At 36.0% G+C, this 22,809-nt stretch overlaps 1 protein-coding gene across 1 annotated transcript in view; it reads left to right on the top strand.

Moving 5' to 3' along the window:
• The window catches only part of FBXO33 (F-box protein 33), a 29,627-nt gene extending 7,059 nt beyond the window's left edge, over nucleotides 1-22,568 (top strand). Inside the window, exons 2-4 of the mRNA XM_006212771.4 lie at nucleotides 17,653-17,763; nucleotides 18,247-18,932; nucleotides 20,522-22,568. Of these exons, the coding sequence (XP_006212833.2) occupies nucleotides 17,653-17,763; nucleotides 18,247-18,932; nucleotides 20,522-20,793 (1,069 nt within the window). The 3' untranslated portion in view covers nucleotides 20,794-22,568. The remainder of the gene's footprint in view (nucleotides 1-17,652; nucleotides 17,764-18,246; nucleotides 18,933-20,521) is intronic.
• The last annotated feature ends 241 nt before the right edge of the window (nucleotides 22,569-22,809 follow it).

Here is a 22,809-nt window from a genome sequence, read left to right as displayed (position 1 = left end):
TCATTTGAATTATTTTTTTAGATTCCACATATAAGTGATATCATATAATATTTGCCTTTCTCTGCCTGACTTCACTTAGTGTATTGTCTAGGTCAGTCCATGTTGCTGCAAGTGGCAATATTTCATTCTGTTTTATGGCTGAGTAATATCCCATTATATGTATATATATGCCACATCTTAAACCAGTTGGCTGTTATTGGCACTTGGGTTGTTTCCATGTCTTGGCTGTTGTAAATACCACTGCTAGGAACATTGAAGTGCATGTACTGTTTCGAATTAGAGTCTTCATCTTTTCCGGATACATACCCAAGAGTGAGATTGCTGGATCATATATGGTAGCTCTATTTTTAGTTTTTTAAGGAACCTCCATACTGTTTTCCATAGTGGCTGCACCAATTTACTTTCCTACCAGCAGTATAGGAGGGTTCCCATTTCTCCACAGCCTTTCCAGCATTTATTATTTGTAGACTGATGGTAGCCATTCTGACTAGTGTGAGGTGATACCACATTGTGGTTTTATTTGTATTTCTATAATAATTAGCGATGTCAATCATCTTTTCTTGTACCTGTTGCCTGTCTGTATGTTTTCTTTGGAGAAATATCTATTTCTATCTTCTGCCTGTTTTTTTATTGTGGTTTTTTTGATATTGATTTGTATGAGCTGTTTGTATATTTTGGAAATTAATCCCTTGTCTGTCATATCATTCGCAAATAATTTCCTCCCATTCTATAGGTTATCTTTTTATTTTGTTATTGGTTTTCTTTGCTGTGGAAAAGCTTTCAAGTTTGATTAGGTCCCACTTGTCTATTTTTGCTTTTATTTCTTTTGCCTTGGGAGACTGATCTAAGAAAATATTACTATGATTTATGTCAAAGAATGTTTTGATTGTGTTCTCTTCTAGGGGATTTTTGCTGTCATGTCTTATATTTAGGTCTTTAAACCATTTTATGTTTACTTTTGTATATGGTGTGAGGGAATGTGTTAATTCCATTGATTTATGTGTAGCTGTCCAGCTTTCCCAACACCACTTATTGAAGAGACTGTCTTTTTTTTTTTATTTGAAATATTGTTGACTTACAGTATTGTGCTAGTTTCAGGTATACAGCAAAGTTGATTCAGTTTTTTATATGTGTATATATATATATATATATGTGTGTGTATATATGTGTGTGTATATATATATGTATATACATACATATACATATTTCAGATTTTTTCCATTATAGGTTATTACAAGATGTTGAATAGAGTTCCCTGCGTTTATCTATTTTTATATTTATAGTGTATCTGTTAATCTCAAACTCATAATTTATCCTTCCCCTCCCCCTTTCCCCTTTAGTAACATAAGTTTGTTTTCTATGTCTGTAAGAAACAGACTATCTTTTCTTCATTATATATTCCTGCCTCTTTTGTTGTAGATTAATTGACTGTAAGTGCGTGGGTTTATTTCTGGGCTCTCTAATCTGTTCCATTGACTTATATGTCTGTTTTTATGCCTTTACTATGCTGTTTTGATTACTGTAACTTTGTAGTATTGTCTGAAGTCTGAAAGGGTTATGCCTCCAGCTTTGCTCTTTTTCCTCAGAATTGCTTTGACAGTTCTGGGTCTTTTGTGATTTAATATAAATTTAAGAATTCTCTGTTCTAGTTCTGTGAAAAATGTCTTGGGTGTTTTTAATAGGAATCACATTAAATCTGTGGATTGCTTTGGGTAGTATGGCCATTTTAACAATATTAATTCTTCCAATCCAAGAGAATGGGATATCGTTCCATTTCTTTGAATCATCTTCAGTTTCCTTTATCGATGTTTTATATATTTCAGCAAATAGGTCTTTCACCTCCTTTGTTAAGTTTATTCCTAGTTTTTTTTTTGATGAAACTTTTAAATAGGATTTTTTTTAACTTTCTGATATTTCATCGTTAGCATAAAGAAATGCAACAGATTTCTGTATATTGATCTTGTATCCTAATGCCTTGCCGAATTCATTTATTCTAAAAGTTTTTGTGTAGAGACTTATGGGTTCTCTATGTAGAGTATCCTGTCCTCTGCAAATAGTGACAGTTTTAACTCTTCCCTTCCAATTTGGTTACCTTTTACTTCCTTCCCTTGATTGCCATGGCTAAGACTTCCAATCCTATGTTGATTACAAGTAGTAAGAATGGACATCTTGTCTTGTTCCTGAATTTAGCAAGGCTTTCAGCTTTTCACTCTTGAGTACTATGTTGGCTGTGGATTCGTCATAAATGGCTTTTATTATGTTGAGATATGTTTGCTCTATACCCAGTTCAGTGATAGTTTTTATCATGAATGGATGTTGAATTTTGTCAAATGCTTTTTCTGCATTTACTGAGATGATCGTGTGGTTTTTGTATTCCTTTTGTTAATGTAGTCTATCATTAGGGGGATGTAGCAGTAATCAAAAAGCCATGCCATCATACAGCTTATTCTAGTGGGAAAATTAAATAAATAAGTATAATATATGGTATCATAGTTGGTAATACATGCTGTAAAGCAAAATGAAGCAGTGAAGGGAGATGGTGGAGGTGGGAAGGAGTGTTGCCGTGTAAAATAGGGTATTTAAGGAAGGTCTTAACTCCTATAAGTAGTATTTGAAGGAAGGTAGGGAGTAAGCCATATGTCTTTCTCTGGAAAGTGATTCCTGGGAGAAGTAAGTCCAGGAGTGGCTCTGCTGTGGGACTGTGGCTGGCATGGCTAAGTAAGACAGCTCCTGAAGCAATGAGATGTAGAAGAGGTCAGCCACGTAAGGGGGAAAAGTGATACAGAAATCAGTAGGCCTTTATTAGGCTCTTATGAGGACTTTGACTTTAAGTGACTTGAGGAGCCATGAAAGGGTTTTGAGAAAAGGAGTGACATGACCTAATAGTTCAAAAGGAACATTCTAGGGGGAGAGGGGTATAGCTCAGTGGTAGAGTTCATGCCTAGCATGCAGGAGGTCCTGGGTTCAATCCCCAATACCTCCACTAAAAAAATAAGTAAATAAACCTAATTACCCACCCCCCCAAAAAAGAAAATAAAGTTAAAGAAACACTCTATATATTTAAAGATTAATAAATAAACAAAAGGAACATTCTAGGTGCTTTGTCAGGAATAGTTTATAGCAGGACAAGAGTAGAAGTAATGATCTGGGTTACAAGGAAGTTGTAGTAACCCAGGTGAGACATGATGGTTGCATGGACCAGGTGGGAGCAGTGGAAGTAATAAGTGGTCTGATTCTGTACTTACTTTTATCTAGAAACCTTCTAGAAGTAGAATGTGAGTATAAAAAATTGGAAACACTCGTTCAGCTAACATTACAATGCCCTAATTTTAATTGTTCCTCCCTAAATATATTCAAAAAGATTTTTCCTTTGGCTATTTTTATTCATTTTGTTTTTGCCCTGTGTTAAAAAAAAGAGATATGTAGGGTTTGGACGCAGTTTATTTTCTGAAAACATGGCTTACCTTTGATATCTAGCTCCTTTACCACCGAGTACTTTCAAGCAGTGCCCTGTTCATATAGGCTGTACATAAATTTGAGTCAGTTTGTTGAATTGCCCCAGAGACTTGCTGCCATTCCTTACTGCAGTCACTTGGACTTTTTTTTCTCCTCTTCTGCCTCACTTTCCTGCTTCATGTTAAACCCATTATTCTTTGGAATTTGCCTAAGTCTGACCCACAAATGAGCTGTGGGTACAAGATAGTAGGACTAAGTGGAGAAGAAGACCCAGGTAATACTCTGCACAAAGATTCTTCGTTCCCTTTGCCCCAACTCAGTCATCTCATCACTGTTAACACTAGGCCCAGGTAAATCTAATTTTCTATCCAGAAACTCATCATGTGTATTCTTCTGTTACATCTCTTAAGTGGACAAGGAAAAGGGAGGAAACAGGAGCCAAACTTGAGCTACCTTTTAAGCTGGTTTTTTATTCAGATGTTGCTGGTTACTTCGAAAAAGAATCTCATTCTTAGAAACCTAAAAAAAAAATTTTTTTGGTTTAAGGCAAAGAAGAAGGGCAGTCACCTGAGGCAAGAGAGTTTGATCTTCTGTAGCTTAGAGCCACCTTCTCAAGCCACACACCCTCCACATACCAAAGTCCTAGTAGAGTCACCACCTTGGCCACAGGGCTGGGTCAGGCCCTGTTGTATTGCCAGTACTGCAGAGAGCTGAGTGGATGTGTTCTTGACAGTCCTTAAAATCCTAAACCAGTTTTCCCAGAGAAACAGAGGTATTCAACAACCGTGTGAGGTAGGCAGCACTATTATCCCTGTTTCATGGATGGTGAAACTGAGATGCAGAGTAGTTAAGTGAACTTGCCAGTTATACAATTAAAGAAATGACTGCCTTTTTTTCTAATTTTTAAGTGAAATTTTTGAACACATACAAAAACTAGATACAGTGAACCTATTACCCAGATTCAGTAATTTAGATTTTTGCCATATTTGTTTTCTTTTATCTTTACTGAGGTATTTTAAAACAAATCCAAGGCACAGATGCTATTTTACACTACACACTTAAATATAAAACTCTGAAAATTATGTACTCTGTACATAAAAAACTGTAAATTTTTACATATAACCACAGTGGCATTAATACACTTAATTCCTTAGTCTCACCTGATTTTTTTTTAAATGAGTCTTTTTAAACCCTTTATTTCTACTCCAAGAGTCTAAACTCATGGACACTTGGAACTTAATTACCATAACTTTTCACGTAATTGGCACACAATACGTATTTTAATTTAATGAGCAGAGTATAGGAGAGCAGTCTGTAGGCTAAGTTTCTAAGTTGTAAGTACTTAACAATCTGACTTAGCTCTGGATGTGGAACTGATGACTTTTTAAAGTAGGATTTAAGAAGAATGCGATTAGGTTAAAGAAATTCATTCTCTTTTGGCAACAGTATTAGGAAGATTGATTATCAAACATTGTTTATAATTTTGTGCTCTTTCACAACACATCTTAGGATTTGCAAAAGGACTATTAAGTAGGTTGTATCCTATTAATATTACCATAGGAACAGTGCAAAGTTAATTTGAAGAATTAAGATGAGAGAAAATATTTCTAACCAACTGTAATGTTTTCCTGATATGTTTTAGTTACATGCCTTTTGAGCAAGTGCATGTTTTGAAGATCTTAGGGGAATGAAACTAGTTTTCTTCTTTAGTTCATGTGCTGATTCAGCAATAAATAAATAAATGAATAAATTAAGTAAATAAAACTCAGGTCACCGATTTCATCTTTAAGTAAAGAATTACGTGGCACAATTCTTATGTTACTGGTATGTTCTCCTGGCTGAAAAGTAAGGCATCTGTTTATTGCCATGGTTCAATAGGTTCTGTTCTGTTGAACCTATTCTAGTGATGTTGCCTAGATGTTCTTTTCAGTCCCTTTTTTACCATCTGAAACAAGTTAGCCAACTGGAGGCTATATGCCATTTTTCTTGGCTTCACCGTATTATTCATAATGTAATTTCAACATAATGTATTTGAAAGCTGCCCTTAAGTTACCAGTGGTTTTTTTTTCTCTGTGTTTCTGAGTTTTAAAGTAAGTTACTGTTTTCTACCTCACTTAAAAAATGTTAATTTCTAAAGGGAAAGTAAGTACCTAAAAACTCTTTCTCCACAAATGTCTGTCATATACTGCTCTAAAATATGCCGCCTTTAATTTTTCCAGTAATTATCAGTAAGACCATTGAATACAATTGTGGACACAGTTTAATTACAAGAAATAACATGAAATGGGAGTCAGAACCCAGGTCGTCTATCTAGCTGTGCCGTAACTAGTATGGCAGTCTTAGGCAAGTCACTTCAATTTTCTAATAAAGAAATATGATTGAATTGGAAAATCCTACACATCATTGCAGCTTCAAAAGTATGTCAGTGGTTACATCTGTAAGGAAAATTTGGGAATGTGTTATTGGTTCTACTGTAACAAGAAAGATTATTACCATTTCATTGCTGCAAATAGAAAAAAATGTTTACATTGCCCATGAGTAGCTTGTTACTGACATATCTGATACACTTAAAAGTATTGTATACCCAGAACTAAAACAAATCTTCCAGGGAGTCTCCTTATATTAACTTGTTAAATTTTGCTAATATGCAGGTTATTAATTTTTTTTAATGATTTTGATGTAAGTTAAGTTCTTATTAAGGTGAAGGCTACGTAAAACTAATTTAAGTTTCTCTTCCAAATTCCCAAATAATATGTGTTTACAGAAATAGAATATTTGAAAAATGTAGAAAAAATAAAGTAAAAAATTAAGAAAATTGCTGGTAAAATGTGATACATCCTTTTGCAAAATTGGAATAATAATATATATGTGGTTTTGAATAAACTTTTAGCCAGATTCATCAAGACAAATCTCAAACAACCTAACTTTACACCCAACAGAACTAGAAAAAGAAGAGCAAATAAAACCTAAAGTTGGTAAAAGGGAAGAAATAATAAAAATCAGAGCAGAAATAAATGAAACGGAGGCCAAAAAAATGGAAAAGATCAATGAAACTAAGCTGGTTCTTTGAAAAGATAAACAAGATGGATAAACCTTTAGCCAAACTCATCAAGAAAAAAACACAGAGGGCCCGAATCAATAAGAAATGAAAAAGAAGAAGTTACAACCAACACCACAGAAGGATCATAAGAAATTACTATAAACAACTATACAACAATAAAATGGACAACATAGAAGAAATGGATAAATTCTTAGAAATGTGCAGTCTCCCAATACTGAATCAGGAAGAAATGGAAAATGTGAACAGACCAATTACCAGTAATGATACTGAATCAGTAATGTAAACAAACAAACAAACAAACAAACAAAAGTCCAGGACCAGGTGGCTTCACAGGTGAATTCTACCAAACATTTAGAGAAGAATTTAACACTTACGCTTCTCAAACCATTCCAGAAAATTGCAGAGGAAGGAACACTTCTGAACTCATTCTGTGAGGCTAGCAGCAACCTGATACCAAAATCAGAAAATGACACCACAAAAAAAGAAAATTAAAAGTCAATGTTGTTGATAAACATATATGCAAAAATCCTCAACAAAATATTAGCAAACCAAATTCAACAGTACATTAAAGGATCATATGCCATGATCAAGTGGGATTTATCCCAGGGGTGCAGGGATAGTTCAGTATCCACATGTCAATCAGTGTGATACAGCACATTAACAAACTGAATAAAAATCATGTGACTATCTGAAAAGGTACAGAAAAAGCTTTTTGACAGGATTTAGCATCCAGTTATGATAAAACTCTCCACAAAATGGGTATAGAGGAACATACCTCAAAATAATAAAGGCCATGTGTGACAAGCCCACAGTTAAAATCTTACTCAATAGTGAAAAGCTGAAAGCATTTCCTCTAAGATCAGGAACAAGACAAGGATGCCCACTCTTGCCTCTTTTGTTCAGCATAGGGTTGGAAGTCCTAACCGCAGCAGTCAGAGCGGAAAAAGAAAGAAAAGGAATCCAAATTGGAAATGGAAGAAGTAAAACTGTCTCTGTTTGCAGATGACATGATAACTATGTATAGAAAATCGTAAAGACACCACGGAAAAAACTATTAGAACTCATCAATGAATTTGGTTAAGTTGCAGGATACAAAACTAATGTATAGAAATCTGTTTTTTTTAATAAACTGACAATGAACTATCAGAAAGAAATTAAGAGAACAATCCCATTTACAATCACATCAAAAAAAATAAAATACCTAGGAATAAATCTAACTAAGGAGATAAAAGACCAGTACTCCAAAAACAACTGTAAGACAGTGATGAAAGAAATTGAAAATAACACAAATAAATAAATATATATACCATGCTCATAGATTGGAAGAATCAGTATTGTTAAAATGTTCATGCTACCCAAAGCAATCTACAGATGCAATGCAATTCCTGTCAAAATACCAATGTGTCATAGGCTAATGGCTGCTTGTTCTTTCTTAACTTACAGATAGAAGTAGCTCTTAAAGAAGTTGGCAGTTGTGAGAAGGGGTATACGTGGTAAATGTGGTTAATATTACATTTTAAATATGGACAGATCATGTATGTAGGTCTAGAGTTTTTGTTGTTTTGTTTTATTGCTGTATTTTGTTTTTTAACATCCCTCCTAGGAATCTAGGCTTAGGTCAATTACTCCTAATCTTTTTTGGTTAATCTCTAAAGAGCTGATGAAGGCTAGTGATCCTTCTCCCAGAAAGTGAACATAAACATAGTATTTTGCCAATAGATTCTAGGATGGACCTCAGGTTAAAAGCCTGTAAATCTTTATTTTTGTCATTTGGATGTATTTATTTATGTAATATTGGCTTTAATTTTTTTAACTATAAACTAGTTTTCTTCATTATATATTACCTTTTTTCATTTTGCCAGTTCGTGATAATATTTTTATATAATATCTTACACATACTGAAATTTTAAAAATTGGTAAGTAGATAATGTTCATCAGAAACTGTCATGGTATATATTTGACCCTCAATACCTAAGCTACTTTTCATTCATTCCTTTTCAGTCCTAATCCCAACTTTAATGTAAATCAGCCGGTAGATAAAATAACTCAGTTTAAATTTATATAGATGAATAAAGCTCTGAAATCTATAGATGAGGGACTCCTTTTCATCATTTCAAGAACAATTAATTTGAGTAGCTTTATAATTGCAAATGGTATTCTGATTAGTAGCAGTAATGCTGAACTATCTTAGAAACTCTAAAAATGGGGTGAGCTAATATTGCAGGCATATGCTGTAGCTATTTCAAGAATAGCCTAAAAGAGGATGATAATTTCAGCCAAAATGACAAAAGGTTTTCTAATTTATGGGAGAGTACATTGAGTACTCAGTTACTTTGTTTTTATTTCTGACTGAACATTTTCACTTAGTGCTTTTAAATGAAAGTTTAATGACCATGAATTTATAGAATCAGAGGATTTTCAAGTTAAAAATAAGTTAGACAAGAGGTTTTGTGACTTGAGAACTTAGAGCAAAATTTTAAGTACATGACTGAATACTGTCACATTTATAAGAAGAAATTAGATGTTGCTAATAAGATAGTTTTTTGGTCTTTTTAAGTAACTTAGAAATTATTTTATTTCACAGATAAGAAGACTGCAATTTAGAGAATTTTTGCATTCAGGACACTCAGTTTTCCATTCAGTGCCTTTTCAACATTACCTGTATTTCTCCTAGGCAACCCTTTAAAAGTGTGGATAACATTATTCTTGCTGATTGTAATGAGGTTTATGTTGATTGTCTCAATAAGCGACACTAAGTACTTCATTCAGACCAGTGTAATCAGTGTATGTAAAACAAAATAGTTACAAATACCTAATTAATTTTTGCCAAGCAAATGTAACATTTGGAATTTTTCATTATCATTACTGATTGTCAAAAGAAGTTAACCTGTATGAGTTTAGCAATCAGTATTATTTGGTAAATGGATTCCAGTTAGTGAAATCCATTGGGTTGGAGAGGGATGAATAAGTTTGATATGGGAATTTAAATGAATGAACAAAATCGTTCATATACAATTTTGTAGCGCTAGGAGTTGTGAAGTTCATTTTTAGGTAATACTATCCAGATTATTTGCGTACATACAGCAACACTGTGTCATGATTTGAATAATAAGGAATTTTAGAATGCTGAGAAGCTGAGGAAATTCATTGCTATTTGTCAGTAAAATCTAAGTGCTTAGGAAAATGACATTGCAAGAAAATTTTAGTTAAAATTGAAAAAGGAAGTCAAAATAGAAAAAACCTTTTATGTTTTAAATTCAGTAAATCCAAATAACAGCTCTGAGAAAAATAAATTGGGGAAACGTAAAACCCTACCTTTAATTGTAAGTACTGGTAACTATAACAAGTAGTCACCATTATGCCAATAATTGCCAAAAATATTAACACTTTCTTTTAGTAATCTTGGCTGTTAGCCATGTTAGTGAAAGATGATTTTTCTGCTCTTATTTTTTTTATTTATAAATAAGGTCTTTTTTATTTATCACTAGAAGATATTTATCTTGACCATATTTAGTACAGAAAATAGTGCACATTCATATATAAATGAAGTGGAATACATGAAATGAGCTTTTGATTCCACTTATGGGATCTTCATAAGGAGGAATCTCTGATTTATAATTAGGGAAATTTTTGGACTTGATGTATTGAAGTAGTAGAGAAGGGGGAGATTAGAGAAGGGCAGAAGAGAGGATAGATGTCTTCCGTAATGTCAGTGATCTCTATCTAGAGTGTAGGGTGAATAGCCCAATGACAGGGGAGTCAAAAAGAAGGAATATTCAGACCTTGATGCCAGTGATGTAGATTAAAATGATTGGGAAAACTGAAAAAGTAAATATCAACATAGTATGTTAAATTCTGTGGACCTAATTATAGAAAGTAAGTGGAGAAAACTTGCTAAATTATTTAGAGGAACTGTATAATCCATGATTGTTTTTATTTCCTTTGCCTGTATATTTTTCCATTCCTGTTTCTCCAAAAGAATGAGAAAATGAGAATTTGGAGAGGACTTCCCTTTTGCATTGCCATAGCCAGCAGGCTACATTTTTTCAGTCTGAGATTGAGACAACTGTGGAGATTAGATATGAGGTCTTCAAGATAAATGAGTTACAGTCAATGAAAGTAAAAAATGACATCACAGGTGAAGAAATGTGACCCTTTTTCTCCATTTACACAGGACAGTTGTCCTCTTGAGCTTTTGTACTTTCTTAAAAAAATAATGGATTTGAGTCGTATTTGAGTTAATTGGACAATGGAGGAAAGACCATGTGTTTTTCTACATGTACTTTCTCATATCTGTAACATCTGTTGGCAGTATAGCCAAGATGTATTTGGGGTTGTAGGATTTTTTTTTTTAACTTTTTGATGATGGACCTAGAAACTGTGCTGTCCACGAAGGGACCAGACCAGATACATGCCTGCCCAAGTGTCTGGTAACATGCCACAAACCATGGACCCCTGTGCCACCACCCAGCAGCAGCCACTTGCCCTGGCTCTACCCCAGCACACCCATGGTCCTAGAAGCAATCTAATCAATCTGGGGACATGGCAGGAGATCTTTACCTGATGAAACCAGTCTGTAAAGCCTAGAAGAGGTGTTTGCTGCTTTAAATGCAGTTACTAATGCAGGGTTACAAAGATAAAAAATCAGGCAAACATGGACATACCAAAGGAAACTAATAAAGCTCCAGTAACCAACCCCAAGGAAATGGAGGTCTATGAATTGCCTGACCAAAAACTCAAAATAATCATCTTAAAGAAGCACAGTTAGATGCAGGAGAACATAGACAACTAAGTGAAATCAGAGAAACAATGTATGAACAGAATGAGAAGTATAATAATAATATATTGTTATTATATATTATTATATGATAATAATTCATGTGGCTGCATGAATTGAGGTGGCCATGCTGCTGCCAGTGATCTGGGCTGCCTGTGTGGCAGTCTTCTCCCAGCATTTGTCTGTCCCAGATCCAGCACCAAGTCTCCTGGTGGCAACACCTGAGCGAGTGGAGACAGTGGCCACCACTGTCCCATTCAGACCACACCCCAGGCCCTCAGGCCGTCTGTGCATCCCCAGATCGAGTCTTCTGCCAGGGCCTCTCCGCCCCAGACCCTGCACCCTACTGTGGCACAGAGTTGGCTGGGCCAGAGTGCTTTCTCAGCTGGAAGACAGACCATGGCATCAGGTCACAATGTCTTTTGTGGCACTACTCAAGCAAGTGCTTACATTGGTCACTGCTGCCACACCCAGACCACACCCTAGACTCCCCTAGGTTGTGCCTGTGTACTAGACTGAGTCTTTTTCCCAGGCCTGGCTGGTCCAGATATCAAGCCAAGTTGTGATGTGGAGTGAGCAGGACCAGTGTGTTCACTTCGTTTGGACTGGGGAGAGTGGCAAGGCAGCAGCCAGCCACCAGTGCAAAGCTCTCTCCATCCTGAATATTGGTAAGCCAGTACTCTTGCACTCTTCACTAGTAGCATTTAAGCTTCTCCAGCCCTTCTGTCTGACCCAGCGGTTCTCCCAGAAGCCAAAGGGCTTGTCTCCTTCTTGTAGGACCCCGGGACTGGGAGGCCCAGTCTATGGCTTGACCCACTTACTCCCCAGGGCAAGGATCCACCCTTGCGGACCTTCTCTTCCTTTCAGATTCCTCCCAGGGAAAGAGGTCCCAACTTTATGACTCTTCGCCATCCTATTCAGTTATTTGAAAATCTTTCTTGCAGCTTTGGTTGTATAGGAGTTTGGCAGTTTCCAGTCAGTTTTCTGTGTGAATCGTTCCACACATAGGTGAATTTTTTATGTGTTTGTGGAAGGGGTGAGCTCCACGTCCTTCTACTCCGCCACCTTGATCTGACCCCCTTCATTGATGTTTTGCATTTCCCTAATGAATAATCAGGATGAACATTTTTTCATGTGTAATTTGTCTTTCTTATATCTTCCGTAGTACAGTGTCCATATCTTTTGTGCACATTTCCACTGGGTGCTCTGTCTTAAGCTGTAAGAGTTTATTATATATTTTGAATACAGGTTTTTTTTAATTAAATGTATGTCTTACAAATATTTTCTCTAGTCTTTTGCTTGCATTTCATTTTCTTAGCTATCTTTTGAAAAGCAAAAGATTTTAATTTTTATGAAAAAGTTTATCAATTTTTTTCCTTAATGGTGATTCATTTTTCCTTTTCCTCCATGTCAGAGATTGGATGCCAGACATTATTATTTTTACATTGTTGAGTCCTCTTTTTTTGAAGAGTATTGAACTTCGATCTTACACGTAGTTAATTTATGTGAAATGAGTTTGATCCTTTTGAACTTTGCTTTTACGCTTTGTTAGTGTAGATCCGAAACACCTCTTAGCTAGAGCTAATTCATCTCCACTACTAACACATGGCTTTTCTGAGATGTCTACCTGTGTTATAAGATCTCTTAACTCTGGCTTGTGGGAACTTAAACTCTTCCCACCACCACGTGTGCTGTACTTTTCAGTAGTACTTTCTCCACTCTCGTGCGGTTTTACCCCACGCATGTTCCGATCATTATTACTCAGCCAAAGACCTCGGTATTATCTTTGCAAATCCCTCTGCAAATCATTAGAACTCTTTGTCTCTGGTACTCTACCCTGCAAAGTCTAGCCACTTTGGGCTCTCTCAAATCTGTTTCTTCAACTTGGGGAGACTGCTGGGTTCTTTTTGGGTTCGCCGACCATGCGTTGCAGCTTGGAAACTCTCTCCAGGCCATTATCTGAGGCGGTCATAGTGGTCATCTCATTTTATTTCATCTCTCAGGGATCAGGGTCGTATACTGCTTATCATCCAGTGTGTGAAAATAGTTGCCTCACGTTATTTTGTCCAGTTTCCTAGTTGTTCACAGTGAAAAGGTAGTTCTTGTAGCTGTTTAATCCTTAGTGGAAGAAGTAATAATTTCTCTTTAATATCACAAGGACAATGTTACAGATATACAGTGGTAGTTAAATCAGGTTGGAGGGAGAAAAATTCTAAGATTGTGTGAGCTCTGAATCTTGTTAGAAATTGAATGTGGTGTCTTTTTTCTACTTTATATGAAAACTTGTTCTCCAAAAATAAATATTCTTTTAGAGGTCTTTAAATTTATTTTTCTTTCTAGAAGAGGTAGTGAGAAGCAAATCAACCTCTTTATAATTGATGGATGTGGAAACTTCAGAATAAAGGAAGGGTAAAAGGGAAATTACTTTTACTTTGATTTGACTTTTAGTATGTAATAGTATCTCTGCAGATTATTTTGGTCTGTTGAGTCAGAATTTGCTCCAATTTGATTTTTCTCTGAAACTGCTAATCACATATCAAATATGCCTTTCCCTTCCCTATTGATTTATAATAACTTCTTTATCATTTATTAAACTCTTTCATGTACAAGGGTCTGTTTCTGGGTATTTGTTCTATTCTGCTGACTTGTCTTTTTGTTTTCTACTGATTTTGACACTGTGGTTTCACTATCTGGTATGAAAGTGTTACCCCAAAAGGAAAAGACCCTGGTTCTCGTCATACTCGAAAGATAAGTTCATAGTCGGGAGACAGTGTGTTGTGTAGTGAAAGATTTTTTAAAATCTAGAAAAGGAAAACTACACCTCCAAGAACAGGAGGTGGGCTGATCCAAGAACAAAAAGTGGCCATTTTGTCTCCCCTTTTTCTTATACGCTCGCTTAGAGGTGGTCTCTTGATTGATTGATAGCCCTTGTCTCTAGAACGCTTAGTCATGATTGGCCCCTTTGCACATGTGCTTACCCATGGTACATATGGAAAAACCCACGGGTGGAGCCTAAATCCCGATGTTAATCATAATACAATGAACATTGGGTCACGTCCAGTTAAGTTCTTTCTGCTACACGCAGTCGTGGCTGTCAGGTTCTGACTGGGTTCTCGCTGGCACTCATTTAGAAGAAGTCAAGTCCCTTTATGCTGGAAGTGGGCATGACATCATCTTCAGGACCATCCTCCCTCTCCTCCACCTGTCTGCCCGGTGCCCCCACATATTTAACTGCCTAACAGAAGTTCTTTCATCCGTCCCTATTTTCCTAACTAGGAGCCACATCCATTCTCTTACTTGTTTGCCTATTATCTGGAGGCTTTTATGTATTCTCTAGTGCCTTCTGTTGTTCCTTTTCACAGCATATTCTTAAAAATATTTGTACCCACTGTCAGCATTTCTTCACATCCAATCTGACCTCTTCTCATCACACCATACAGAATGACTTACATTCTGATCACCATGTTGCTAAGCCAAATGGACATGGTTAGTTCTCATCTTATTAAGACCTCATGACTCTGCTGTTGATCACTTTATTCTTTGTAAAACACTTGCCCCTTGGTTTCTATGATTTCCGTATTTCTGGCTTTTCTCTAACTTCTGGTCACTCCTTTGCAGCCTCATCCTTCTCTAATTTAATTATTGGAGTTCCTCACAACTTTTTGCCTGCTTTTCTTCTCATTTATGCTCTTATTCTAAGCCCCATTGCTCCCATCCATGACTTCAGTTATTGTCTGGATAACAGCTCAGCCCCAGACCTGGAAAAGCCTACTTGACATCTTGACTATCTTAAAGGCACTTGAGGCTCAACATGTGCAAAATAGAGCTCACAATCTAACGATTCTACCTCCTCACCAAACCCCCTGAAACCTCCAAAACCCTAATTTCTGATTCATTTCTGTGGATCCTGTCTTAATGAAAATCTACCATCTATTCAGTTCCACAGCCCAGAAAATTTAGGAGTTACTCTTGACTACTGTCTCCCTCACCCCTTTATAGCTAATCCAAGACCCTTTCCTGTCCATTTTAGCTCCTGAGTACAGCTTTGAGACTGTCCATTTTCTTCATCTCTACCACCAAAAATCTAATTCAAGCTACCATTATCTCTTATCATTATTACTAAAATACTCTCTTAACCAGTCTGCTCCCCACTTTGCCTCCTTCCAGGCTGTTCCAGTGCTACAGAAATATTTTCCAGATGTTACTGAACCAAACTTGGGTCTGCTTGCCACGAGAAATATACTAACGCCAGGTTGTGGTGAAGGAAAATGCAGCATTTATTGTAGGGCACTATACAAGGAGGCCAGGATAGCTAGTGCTCAGAAAGCCTGAACTCGGGCATTTTTAAAGGTCAGGTGATGGAGGAGAGTCGCAGGATATGTGATCGGCTCCCGCACAATTCTCATATTGTTGATGGTGAGGTAACAGGGCCTTGTCACAGGGGTTAACATTATCAGTCCTTAGGCTCCGGTAGGCCAGAGGGCTCTGTGGTCTCAGACATCAAGTAGTTAATCATCAAGTAGTCTTCCACTTGATGGAGGTTTTAGCACCAGTGAAACAGCTCAGGAATGCGCATCAGATACTATTACCTGGCTACTTCAGAGAGGAGCTACAGCAGATGATAAAGGGGAGGGGTCTGTCCCTGGAAGGCCCCATAATGTCCAACTCCTTTACACAAACACAAATTTAATCATGATATTCCCTGATTACAATCATGTGGGGACATCTCATTATTTTTGAAGGCAAAAACCAAACATTTTTATTTAACATAGAACTCTGACTACTTCTACAGCTTCATTTCATTTTGTGTTCACTCTCTATATTCCAGATTACTTTCAGTGTCTCAAGGTCACTTTGTTCCTTTCAACTTCAGGGGCTTTGCATAAGCTTTTCCTTATCCCTGTAACACCCTCCCCTCACACTCATTCTCCTGGTCAGGTCCCACATGTCCTTAAGGTCCCATTTTAATCACTTTATTTAGGGGAGCCTTCTCTGACGTACAGTGTCACACAAGCTTGTCCTTCACAGCACTTGATGACTGTCCTGTCTCTGATAGAGTACACAGTGCCTGATGCTTAGTAGGCCCTCAGAGTATTAGGTTGAATGAATTAATGATTATTTCAAGTTGTTTTAGAAACATCAGGCTTTTTAGTGAAACTAAGGTTATTAATTTGGGAAAACGTGACATACTTTGAAGCACTTCTTAAATCTTATTTTATCACTCTTGTAGATTATACATTTCTGTATTAAAAGTTATCCCTGACTTTTGTGTTACACGTGCAATCTCTATTGGTTATATTTAAAAGGAGACAGTGGACCCCAAATGGAGTCAGTTGTGCTCAACCCCAGGTCACCAAACCAAGACTTAACATTTAACCTAACTGCAGTTTCAGTCTCCCCCAGGAAAGTAACCTTTAATCAGTCAGCCTGGAATTATCCGGTCAGCAGTAGTGAGGAAGTCCACCCATAGGCCTTTCAGTTCCCTTTAGGAGGGTGACTGTTGCTTGAAACAGTGCAGTCTTTGCTAATAACTTCCTTTTTCCCACCTCCTATCTACCGCTAAAAACCCTTTACTTTTCTACACCTCTGCAGAGCCCGTTTGCTAGATAGGATGCTGCCTGATTAATGGATCATATACTAAAGCCAAGTTGATCTTTAAATTTACTTAGTTGAATTTTTGTGTTTATTATTGGAATTTAGGAGTTTTTATCTTTATCTTGTTACTTTTCTCTTACTTTATTTAGAATTTTACTATTAGAAAAGTATGTTTTATAGCTAAAGTTTTCCAAAATTGAAAGATTTTTATGGAGTTTTTTTCTTTAACCTCTCTTGATAAGCTATACATTTGATCAGAAAACTGGGAAAGTTTCTCTGGATTTTAGTCCAAGAATATTTCTTACTAAAAAGGTATCTTCAGGGCAATGCCCCACCCTTGAGCATTTAACACATTAAGTTAACTGGTTTGGGTAATTTTTATATTATAATTAACATCTATATAAAACTTAGAGCTTTAAATAGTTTTCATATGTCATTTTGTTACTCATTCACCCTAAGCACTTTAAAGTAGGTGTTTATTACTGACGAGGAATTGAGTCCCAAGACCTTAAGAAGACTTTTCCATGGTCATTAAAATACTGAGTTCCTGAACTAACATTATGCACCAGTCCTCATTCTTTAACACTTAGGCTGTTTCTCCTGTATCACATTGTATGTAAAAAGCAATCTGAAAGAACTTAATTGACGTCTTAGTGGGTTATAAGATAAAAACATTTCTAGAATATCCCTTCTGCATATTTTTATTTTTAAGTATTCATATTTTAATTATTTAGACAATCATTTTAAATTACTTTTCTTTTAGGAACCTCCAGAAGTTCAGCCTTTTTGGAGACATAAGTGTTCTGCAACAGCAAGGAAGTTTGTCAAATACATACCTCAGCAAGGTGGACCCCGATGGCAAAAAAATTAAACAGTAAGTTATATAGATAGTGGAAAGGGACTCATATTAATAATAATTTTAGTTTTTATGAGAAATTGTAAGATACAATCAGAAGAGTAATATTTTTTTCTAAAACCGTGTATCCTGGAAATGTCTTAATTATGAAATACAGTAATCAGTACATGCCATTCCATGACCATTATTGCTGTTTAAAACATTTCTCTACTTGTCTTTGCTATAACATAAATTATATATCATCAGTCTTTTCTACCATACTGGTGTAAAATGCTCCTTTACTTGGATGAAGATCATATTTCTATATGTTTAATATTTCATAGTCCTTGTTTTAAGGTGAATTTTAATGGTATTTATGATATTACTTGTTGGTTGGATAGAAATTAATGAAAGAAAATGAATCTCAACATCATATGCTATTTCATTGCCTGTTTTCAAAAGTCAGTGTTAAAAGATTAGAGGTAAATGTTAATAGGATCATGTGGCATGTTTTCCTTACAGAATTCAGCAGCTGTTTGAAGAAATACTGAGTAATAGTAGGCAATTGAAATGGCTGTCCTGTGGGTTTATGCTGGAAATAGTAACCCCAACATCACTGTCATCTCTCTCAAACTCTGTTGCCAACACCATGGAGCACCTGAGTTTACTGGACAATAATATTCCCGGTAACAGCACCCTTATCACCGCAGTCGAACTGGAGCGATTCGTGAATCTGTGCTCACTTGCCCTGGATTTCTGCGACTTCACGGCTGAGATGGCAAGAGTCTTAACCGATAGCAACCATGTGCCTTTGCAGCGACTTTCTCTCCTGGTCCACAATGTTTCCGTGATGCACAAGTCTCTGGACAACATGCCAAATGATGAGCATTGGAAAGCCTTGTCACGAAAGAGCACCAACCTTCGGGTCTATATGATGGCTTTTGATATCAAGAGTGAAGATATGTTAAAGATTCTGAAACCCAGTATACCGCTCGAGAGGATTCACTTTGACAGCTACATCACCTGTGTTTCAGGAGCTATTGTTGATCTTATATCCAGGCAGTATGACAAGTTCCTCACTCACTTTATACTAATGAATGATGTGATTGACACATCTGGTTTTCCAGATATTAGTGACAACCGAAATGAAGACCCCTTGGTTTTATTAGCATGGAGGTGCACAAAGCTCTCTCTTCTGGCAATTCATGGTAGGTGATTTCTGTTCACTATAATTTGATACTGATATTGATATCACGCCTAAAACCTTTTATAACAATAAAAAGACAGCAGTGACATTTATGTAGTGTCAGGAACTCTTATAACAAGTTGATATGCAGGTTTTTATATTTTTTAACATTTATAAGATACAGCACTTAGAAATGGAAAGTCATATTTCTACCCCAAGTGTTCTGCTCCAGCTTGTGTTTTTTTCTTCTACCATGTGATCGATGGTATTTCACAAAAATGACAGTTGAATTTAATTTTTTTCTAAGAAAACATATAGTGGGGAGGGTAATAGCTCAGTGGTAGAGCACATTCTTAGTATGTACAAGGTCCTGGGTTCAGTCCCAAGAACCTCCATTTTTAAAAATTTAAAAATTTTTTTTAAAACGTAATGTATCTACCTGCAGTAGGTATATTTCTTCCTCTAATCATAAGAGCTCTTAAAAACATAACACAGAAGGAAGAGTAAATATGATTTCTTTTGTACTCCCTGCCTTATCTTCTAGAGTCTGTGTATCAACATGTTAATTTATACAACATTACAGGTTTTTAAATGATGGTTCTGTTGGTTGAGATGTGCTCTTTTCTTATTTGAGTGCTTTTCATCTTAATGTGAACTATTCTCATTTGGAGAGAGTTCCTCTTCTGACAAGTGAGAAAAACATATTACTTCCATTTCTGGAACTTAAAGACATTTACAGAATATAAAATAAAGTCTGTTTAAACATCTTAAATTAACTTTATTAGCTCTGTTTCATTATTTCTGAAATTTTTTTAGTCTGCATTTTAGTATAGGAATGTGTGTATCTTGATTTTCAAGTTTTGCTTTATAAATTGGACAAGTCATCAGAAGTAATAGCAAAGAACAGATTGATACTGAAGGTATTAATTAAAATGGGGATTTTTGTATAGGATGAAGAAATGTCAGGTTATTTAAAGTTAGTTTAAGCCAGTCTTTTTAAAGTTTTATTAATAAATAAAATGTTAGCTGCAGTTAAAGCCCTTCCATCTATTCACCTTTATTCCTTCCCAGAGGTAACCACTATTCTAAAGTTAGCACATATCATTCCCACAACTGTTTCATGCTTTACATATTTGCTACTGACAGTTAAAAATTTATCTTTATAGTTCAAAGTGTCACTTTGTAACTTTGGACTGTGAAGCACCATAGGAGATGATTTTTTACTAATGGGAAATACCAATTTACTATGTATTGTTAATGGCTACATATATATGCAATAAAATTTTTGTTCTTTATGATACATCACTATCCAAAGCTATAAAATTATACTTTAACTTTAAATGTCTTCAGTTTTACTAAATACCATGATATCAGAATACAGTTACCTACCTGTTCACCACCTACAGTGATATTCTTGGAGACAACATCAAACTTCCTAGTCTTTTTTTCATGGGCTAAACAATCATACTACCTTTTTCAATTCAGTCAATTTTTAAAGGAAAAGGACAAAAGGAGTAAGTGAGATACAGAGTTGTGGGAAAGACTAGCCCATCAAATAGACAAAATCAGACGCAAGGGAGTGACCGTGCTTGTCTTTTGCTTACTCCGAAGGTTACACAGTGTGGGCGCACAACCTCATTGCCATAGCTCGTCTTCGTGGCTCTGATCTAAAAGTACTGGAAGTCACTGAAGAAAGCATTGATTTTGACCAAGGTGAACTGGCTGACCAGGATGTGGATCCAGTACACAACCTTATTGAGCAGGTATCCCTGGGCCTTGGTCAACCTTGGCACGCGGTTATGGACATCGAATCACTCAGTGTCTTCACTGAACCAAATCGTCATTTTTACAGAGAGATGCAAAGCTTCAGCGAAGACATTTAGCTTTTTTTAAATGTACAATTCCTGTGGTTACATATGCAAGTAGGGTCCTATTATGTTTTTTTCAGTAGTGTGAATTAATCCCTTTGTGCTGTGTTTAATCAGTATTAGCTTTATAGAATTATATATGTATATTCTACTTCTTGATCAAAGAACGTAGTCGGGTATTGGTTTAGAAGTTCAAAGTGACAATGTGTAGGGCTTTCACGGTTAATGGACTTGCTACCAAACCTTAAGGATACACAACCGAAGGTTGTCTGAGGTTGCTGGCTAACTTTATTTTTCAGTGAGTTACTCTGCCTTTTGATGTTTTTATTCTTTGTGTGTCAGAGTTCAGAGCTCAGGAGCCAAAATATTTTTATACATATATAGATATATATCCGTAACCTGGTGGATTTGTATGCAATGCACTGCATTCATGCACTCTGATAGCATTTCATTAATTTTTATTTGAAATAGAATAAGAAGGGAGGATAATATGATCCCAAATGAGTTATCTTTAACAGAAAAGCCAAGACTTTAACTTGCATTACATATATGAGTTGGTATCACCAGTTACCATTCTGAATTTTGTATAGTACTAGGTTCGAACACTGCTTAATCTTTTTTTTAATGCATTTACATAAATACTGAAATTGTTTGGATTTTTTTAAACTATTATCTGACATAATTTTATTCATCAATTACATTATACATTCAAGTTAGCTTTTTAGCCCAGATTTCAAGTAGTGGAGGAAGAAAAAAACATTATTCCAGGGTAAAAACCTCCCTAAAAAATATCAAAACACAGAGTTGTAAACACACATGCTTGCAAACAAACATTAGTCGTGAAATCCCTAGCATCAAGTCACTGGATTTTTCTCTGTCAGCGCGCGTGTCAGCTGCCAAAGAATAGACTTAACTGAAGAAGTGCCCACATGCTGGCAGGGGCCGGCCCACTCTGGCCAGCCAGATACTGCTAGATTGTAATATTTAAGGTCGAATTTCGACCTGTGGTACACAGCTGTGCTGTGGCTCAGTCAGCAACCTCAGAACTCTGAAAAAAAAAAACAAAACAAAACAAAAAAAAAGAAAAAAAAAACCATGCACCTGTTTCACTGTGAATAGTGAATGTAAAGGAAAGGAAAACTGAAAGCTTGTTCTATCACAGGTATGAGCTGCTATGATACATGAAGAACATTCCATGAAGTATGTTTTAAAACCTTGTTATATCTGAGAGGCTTTAAAAGCCTATTTAACTGTTTCAGGGCAACCGCGGTACAGACGTGGTCTCTGTGAGACTTCCACCTGACCCCAGTTTTAAGTGGTACGAATGTTGTGCATTTAATGTTAAAGGACAGTCTGCAATAATAAAGTAAGTAGCCAACGTGGGTGCCCAGCAGTGCTGAGACCTGGCTGCTCTATTGTAAGCTTTGGAAACACAATTTATGCAACAGATGTCCAGATATGATTCTATTTATGGAAAAAGTTTATATGTATTTTACAAATGGTTTTACCATCTTATATTAAAATGACCTTTTGACAGGTGTGCACTGTTTTGTCTCCAGTGAGCACATACCATGCGGATTTTATATGTACATCAGTAGTGTGAATCCACTGGCACAGTGTGTGTAAATGCCAGATGTGGTGAGATTTTATCTTATAAATGTGATCAGATAAAATAACTCCTGACAGAAACTGTAAGGAAACCAGCTGAATGTTTGACCTGATGACTGATGTTGTATGGTCTATGTTAAATGTATATTCTTTTAATCAATGAATAAAGCATTTAAAAGTGATCATTGTAGCGTATTCTATTATACATGAAGCATGAAAACCTTTGGTGTTAAATAAACTGCAGTAATCCTTGCACTGTGCATAATCATGTTAGCACATACTGTAGTCTGGTGCAGCAAAGCTGAAATTTGAGAAAATATCATAAAAAGTCTTAGGCAGAAATAGTTTGGAAGGTTTTAAAGTTTTTAACTCCCTATGGCAAATTATTAAGCTTAAAAGCGATAAACTGATTAGCACAAAACC

The sequence above is a fragment of the Vicugna pacos genome, chromosome 6 (assembly GCF_048564905.1).
Source record: "Vicugna pacos chromosome 6, VicPac4, whole genome shotgun sequence".
Classification (NCBI taxonomy): domain Eukaryota; kingdom Metazoa; phylum Chordata; class Mammalia; order Artiodactyla; family Camelidae; genus Vicugna; species Vicugna pacos.
Note: the sequence above shows the minus strand (reverse complement) of the source record. Positions and strands in the feature narration are given on the sequence as shown.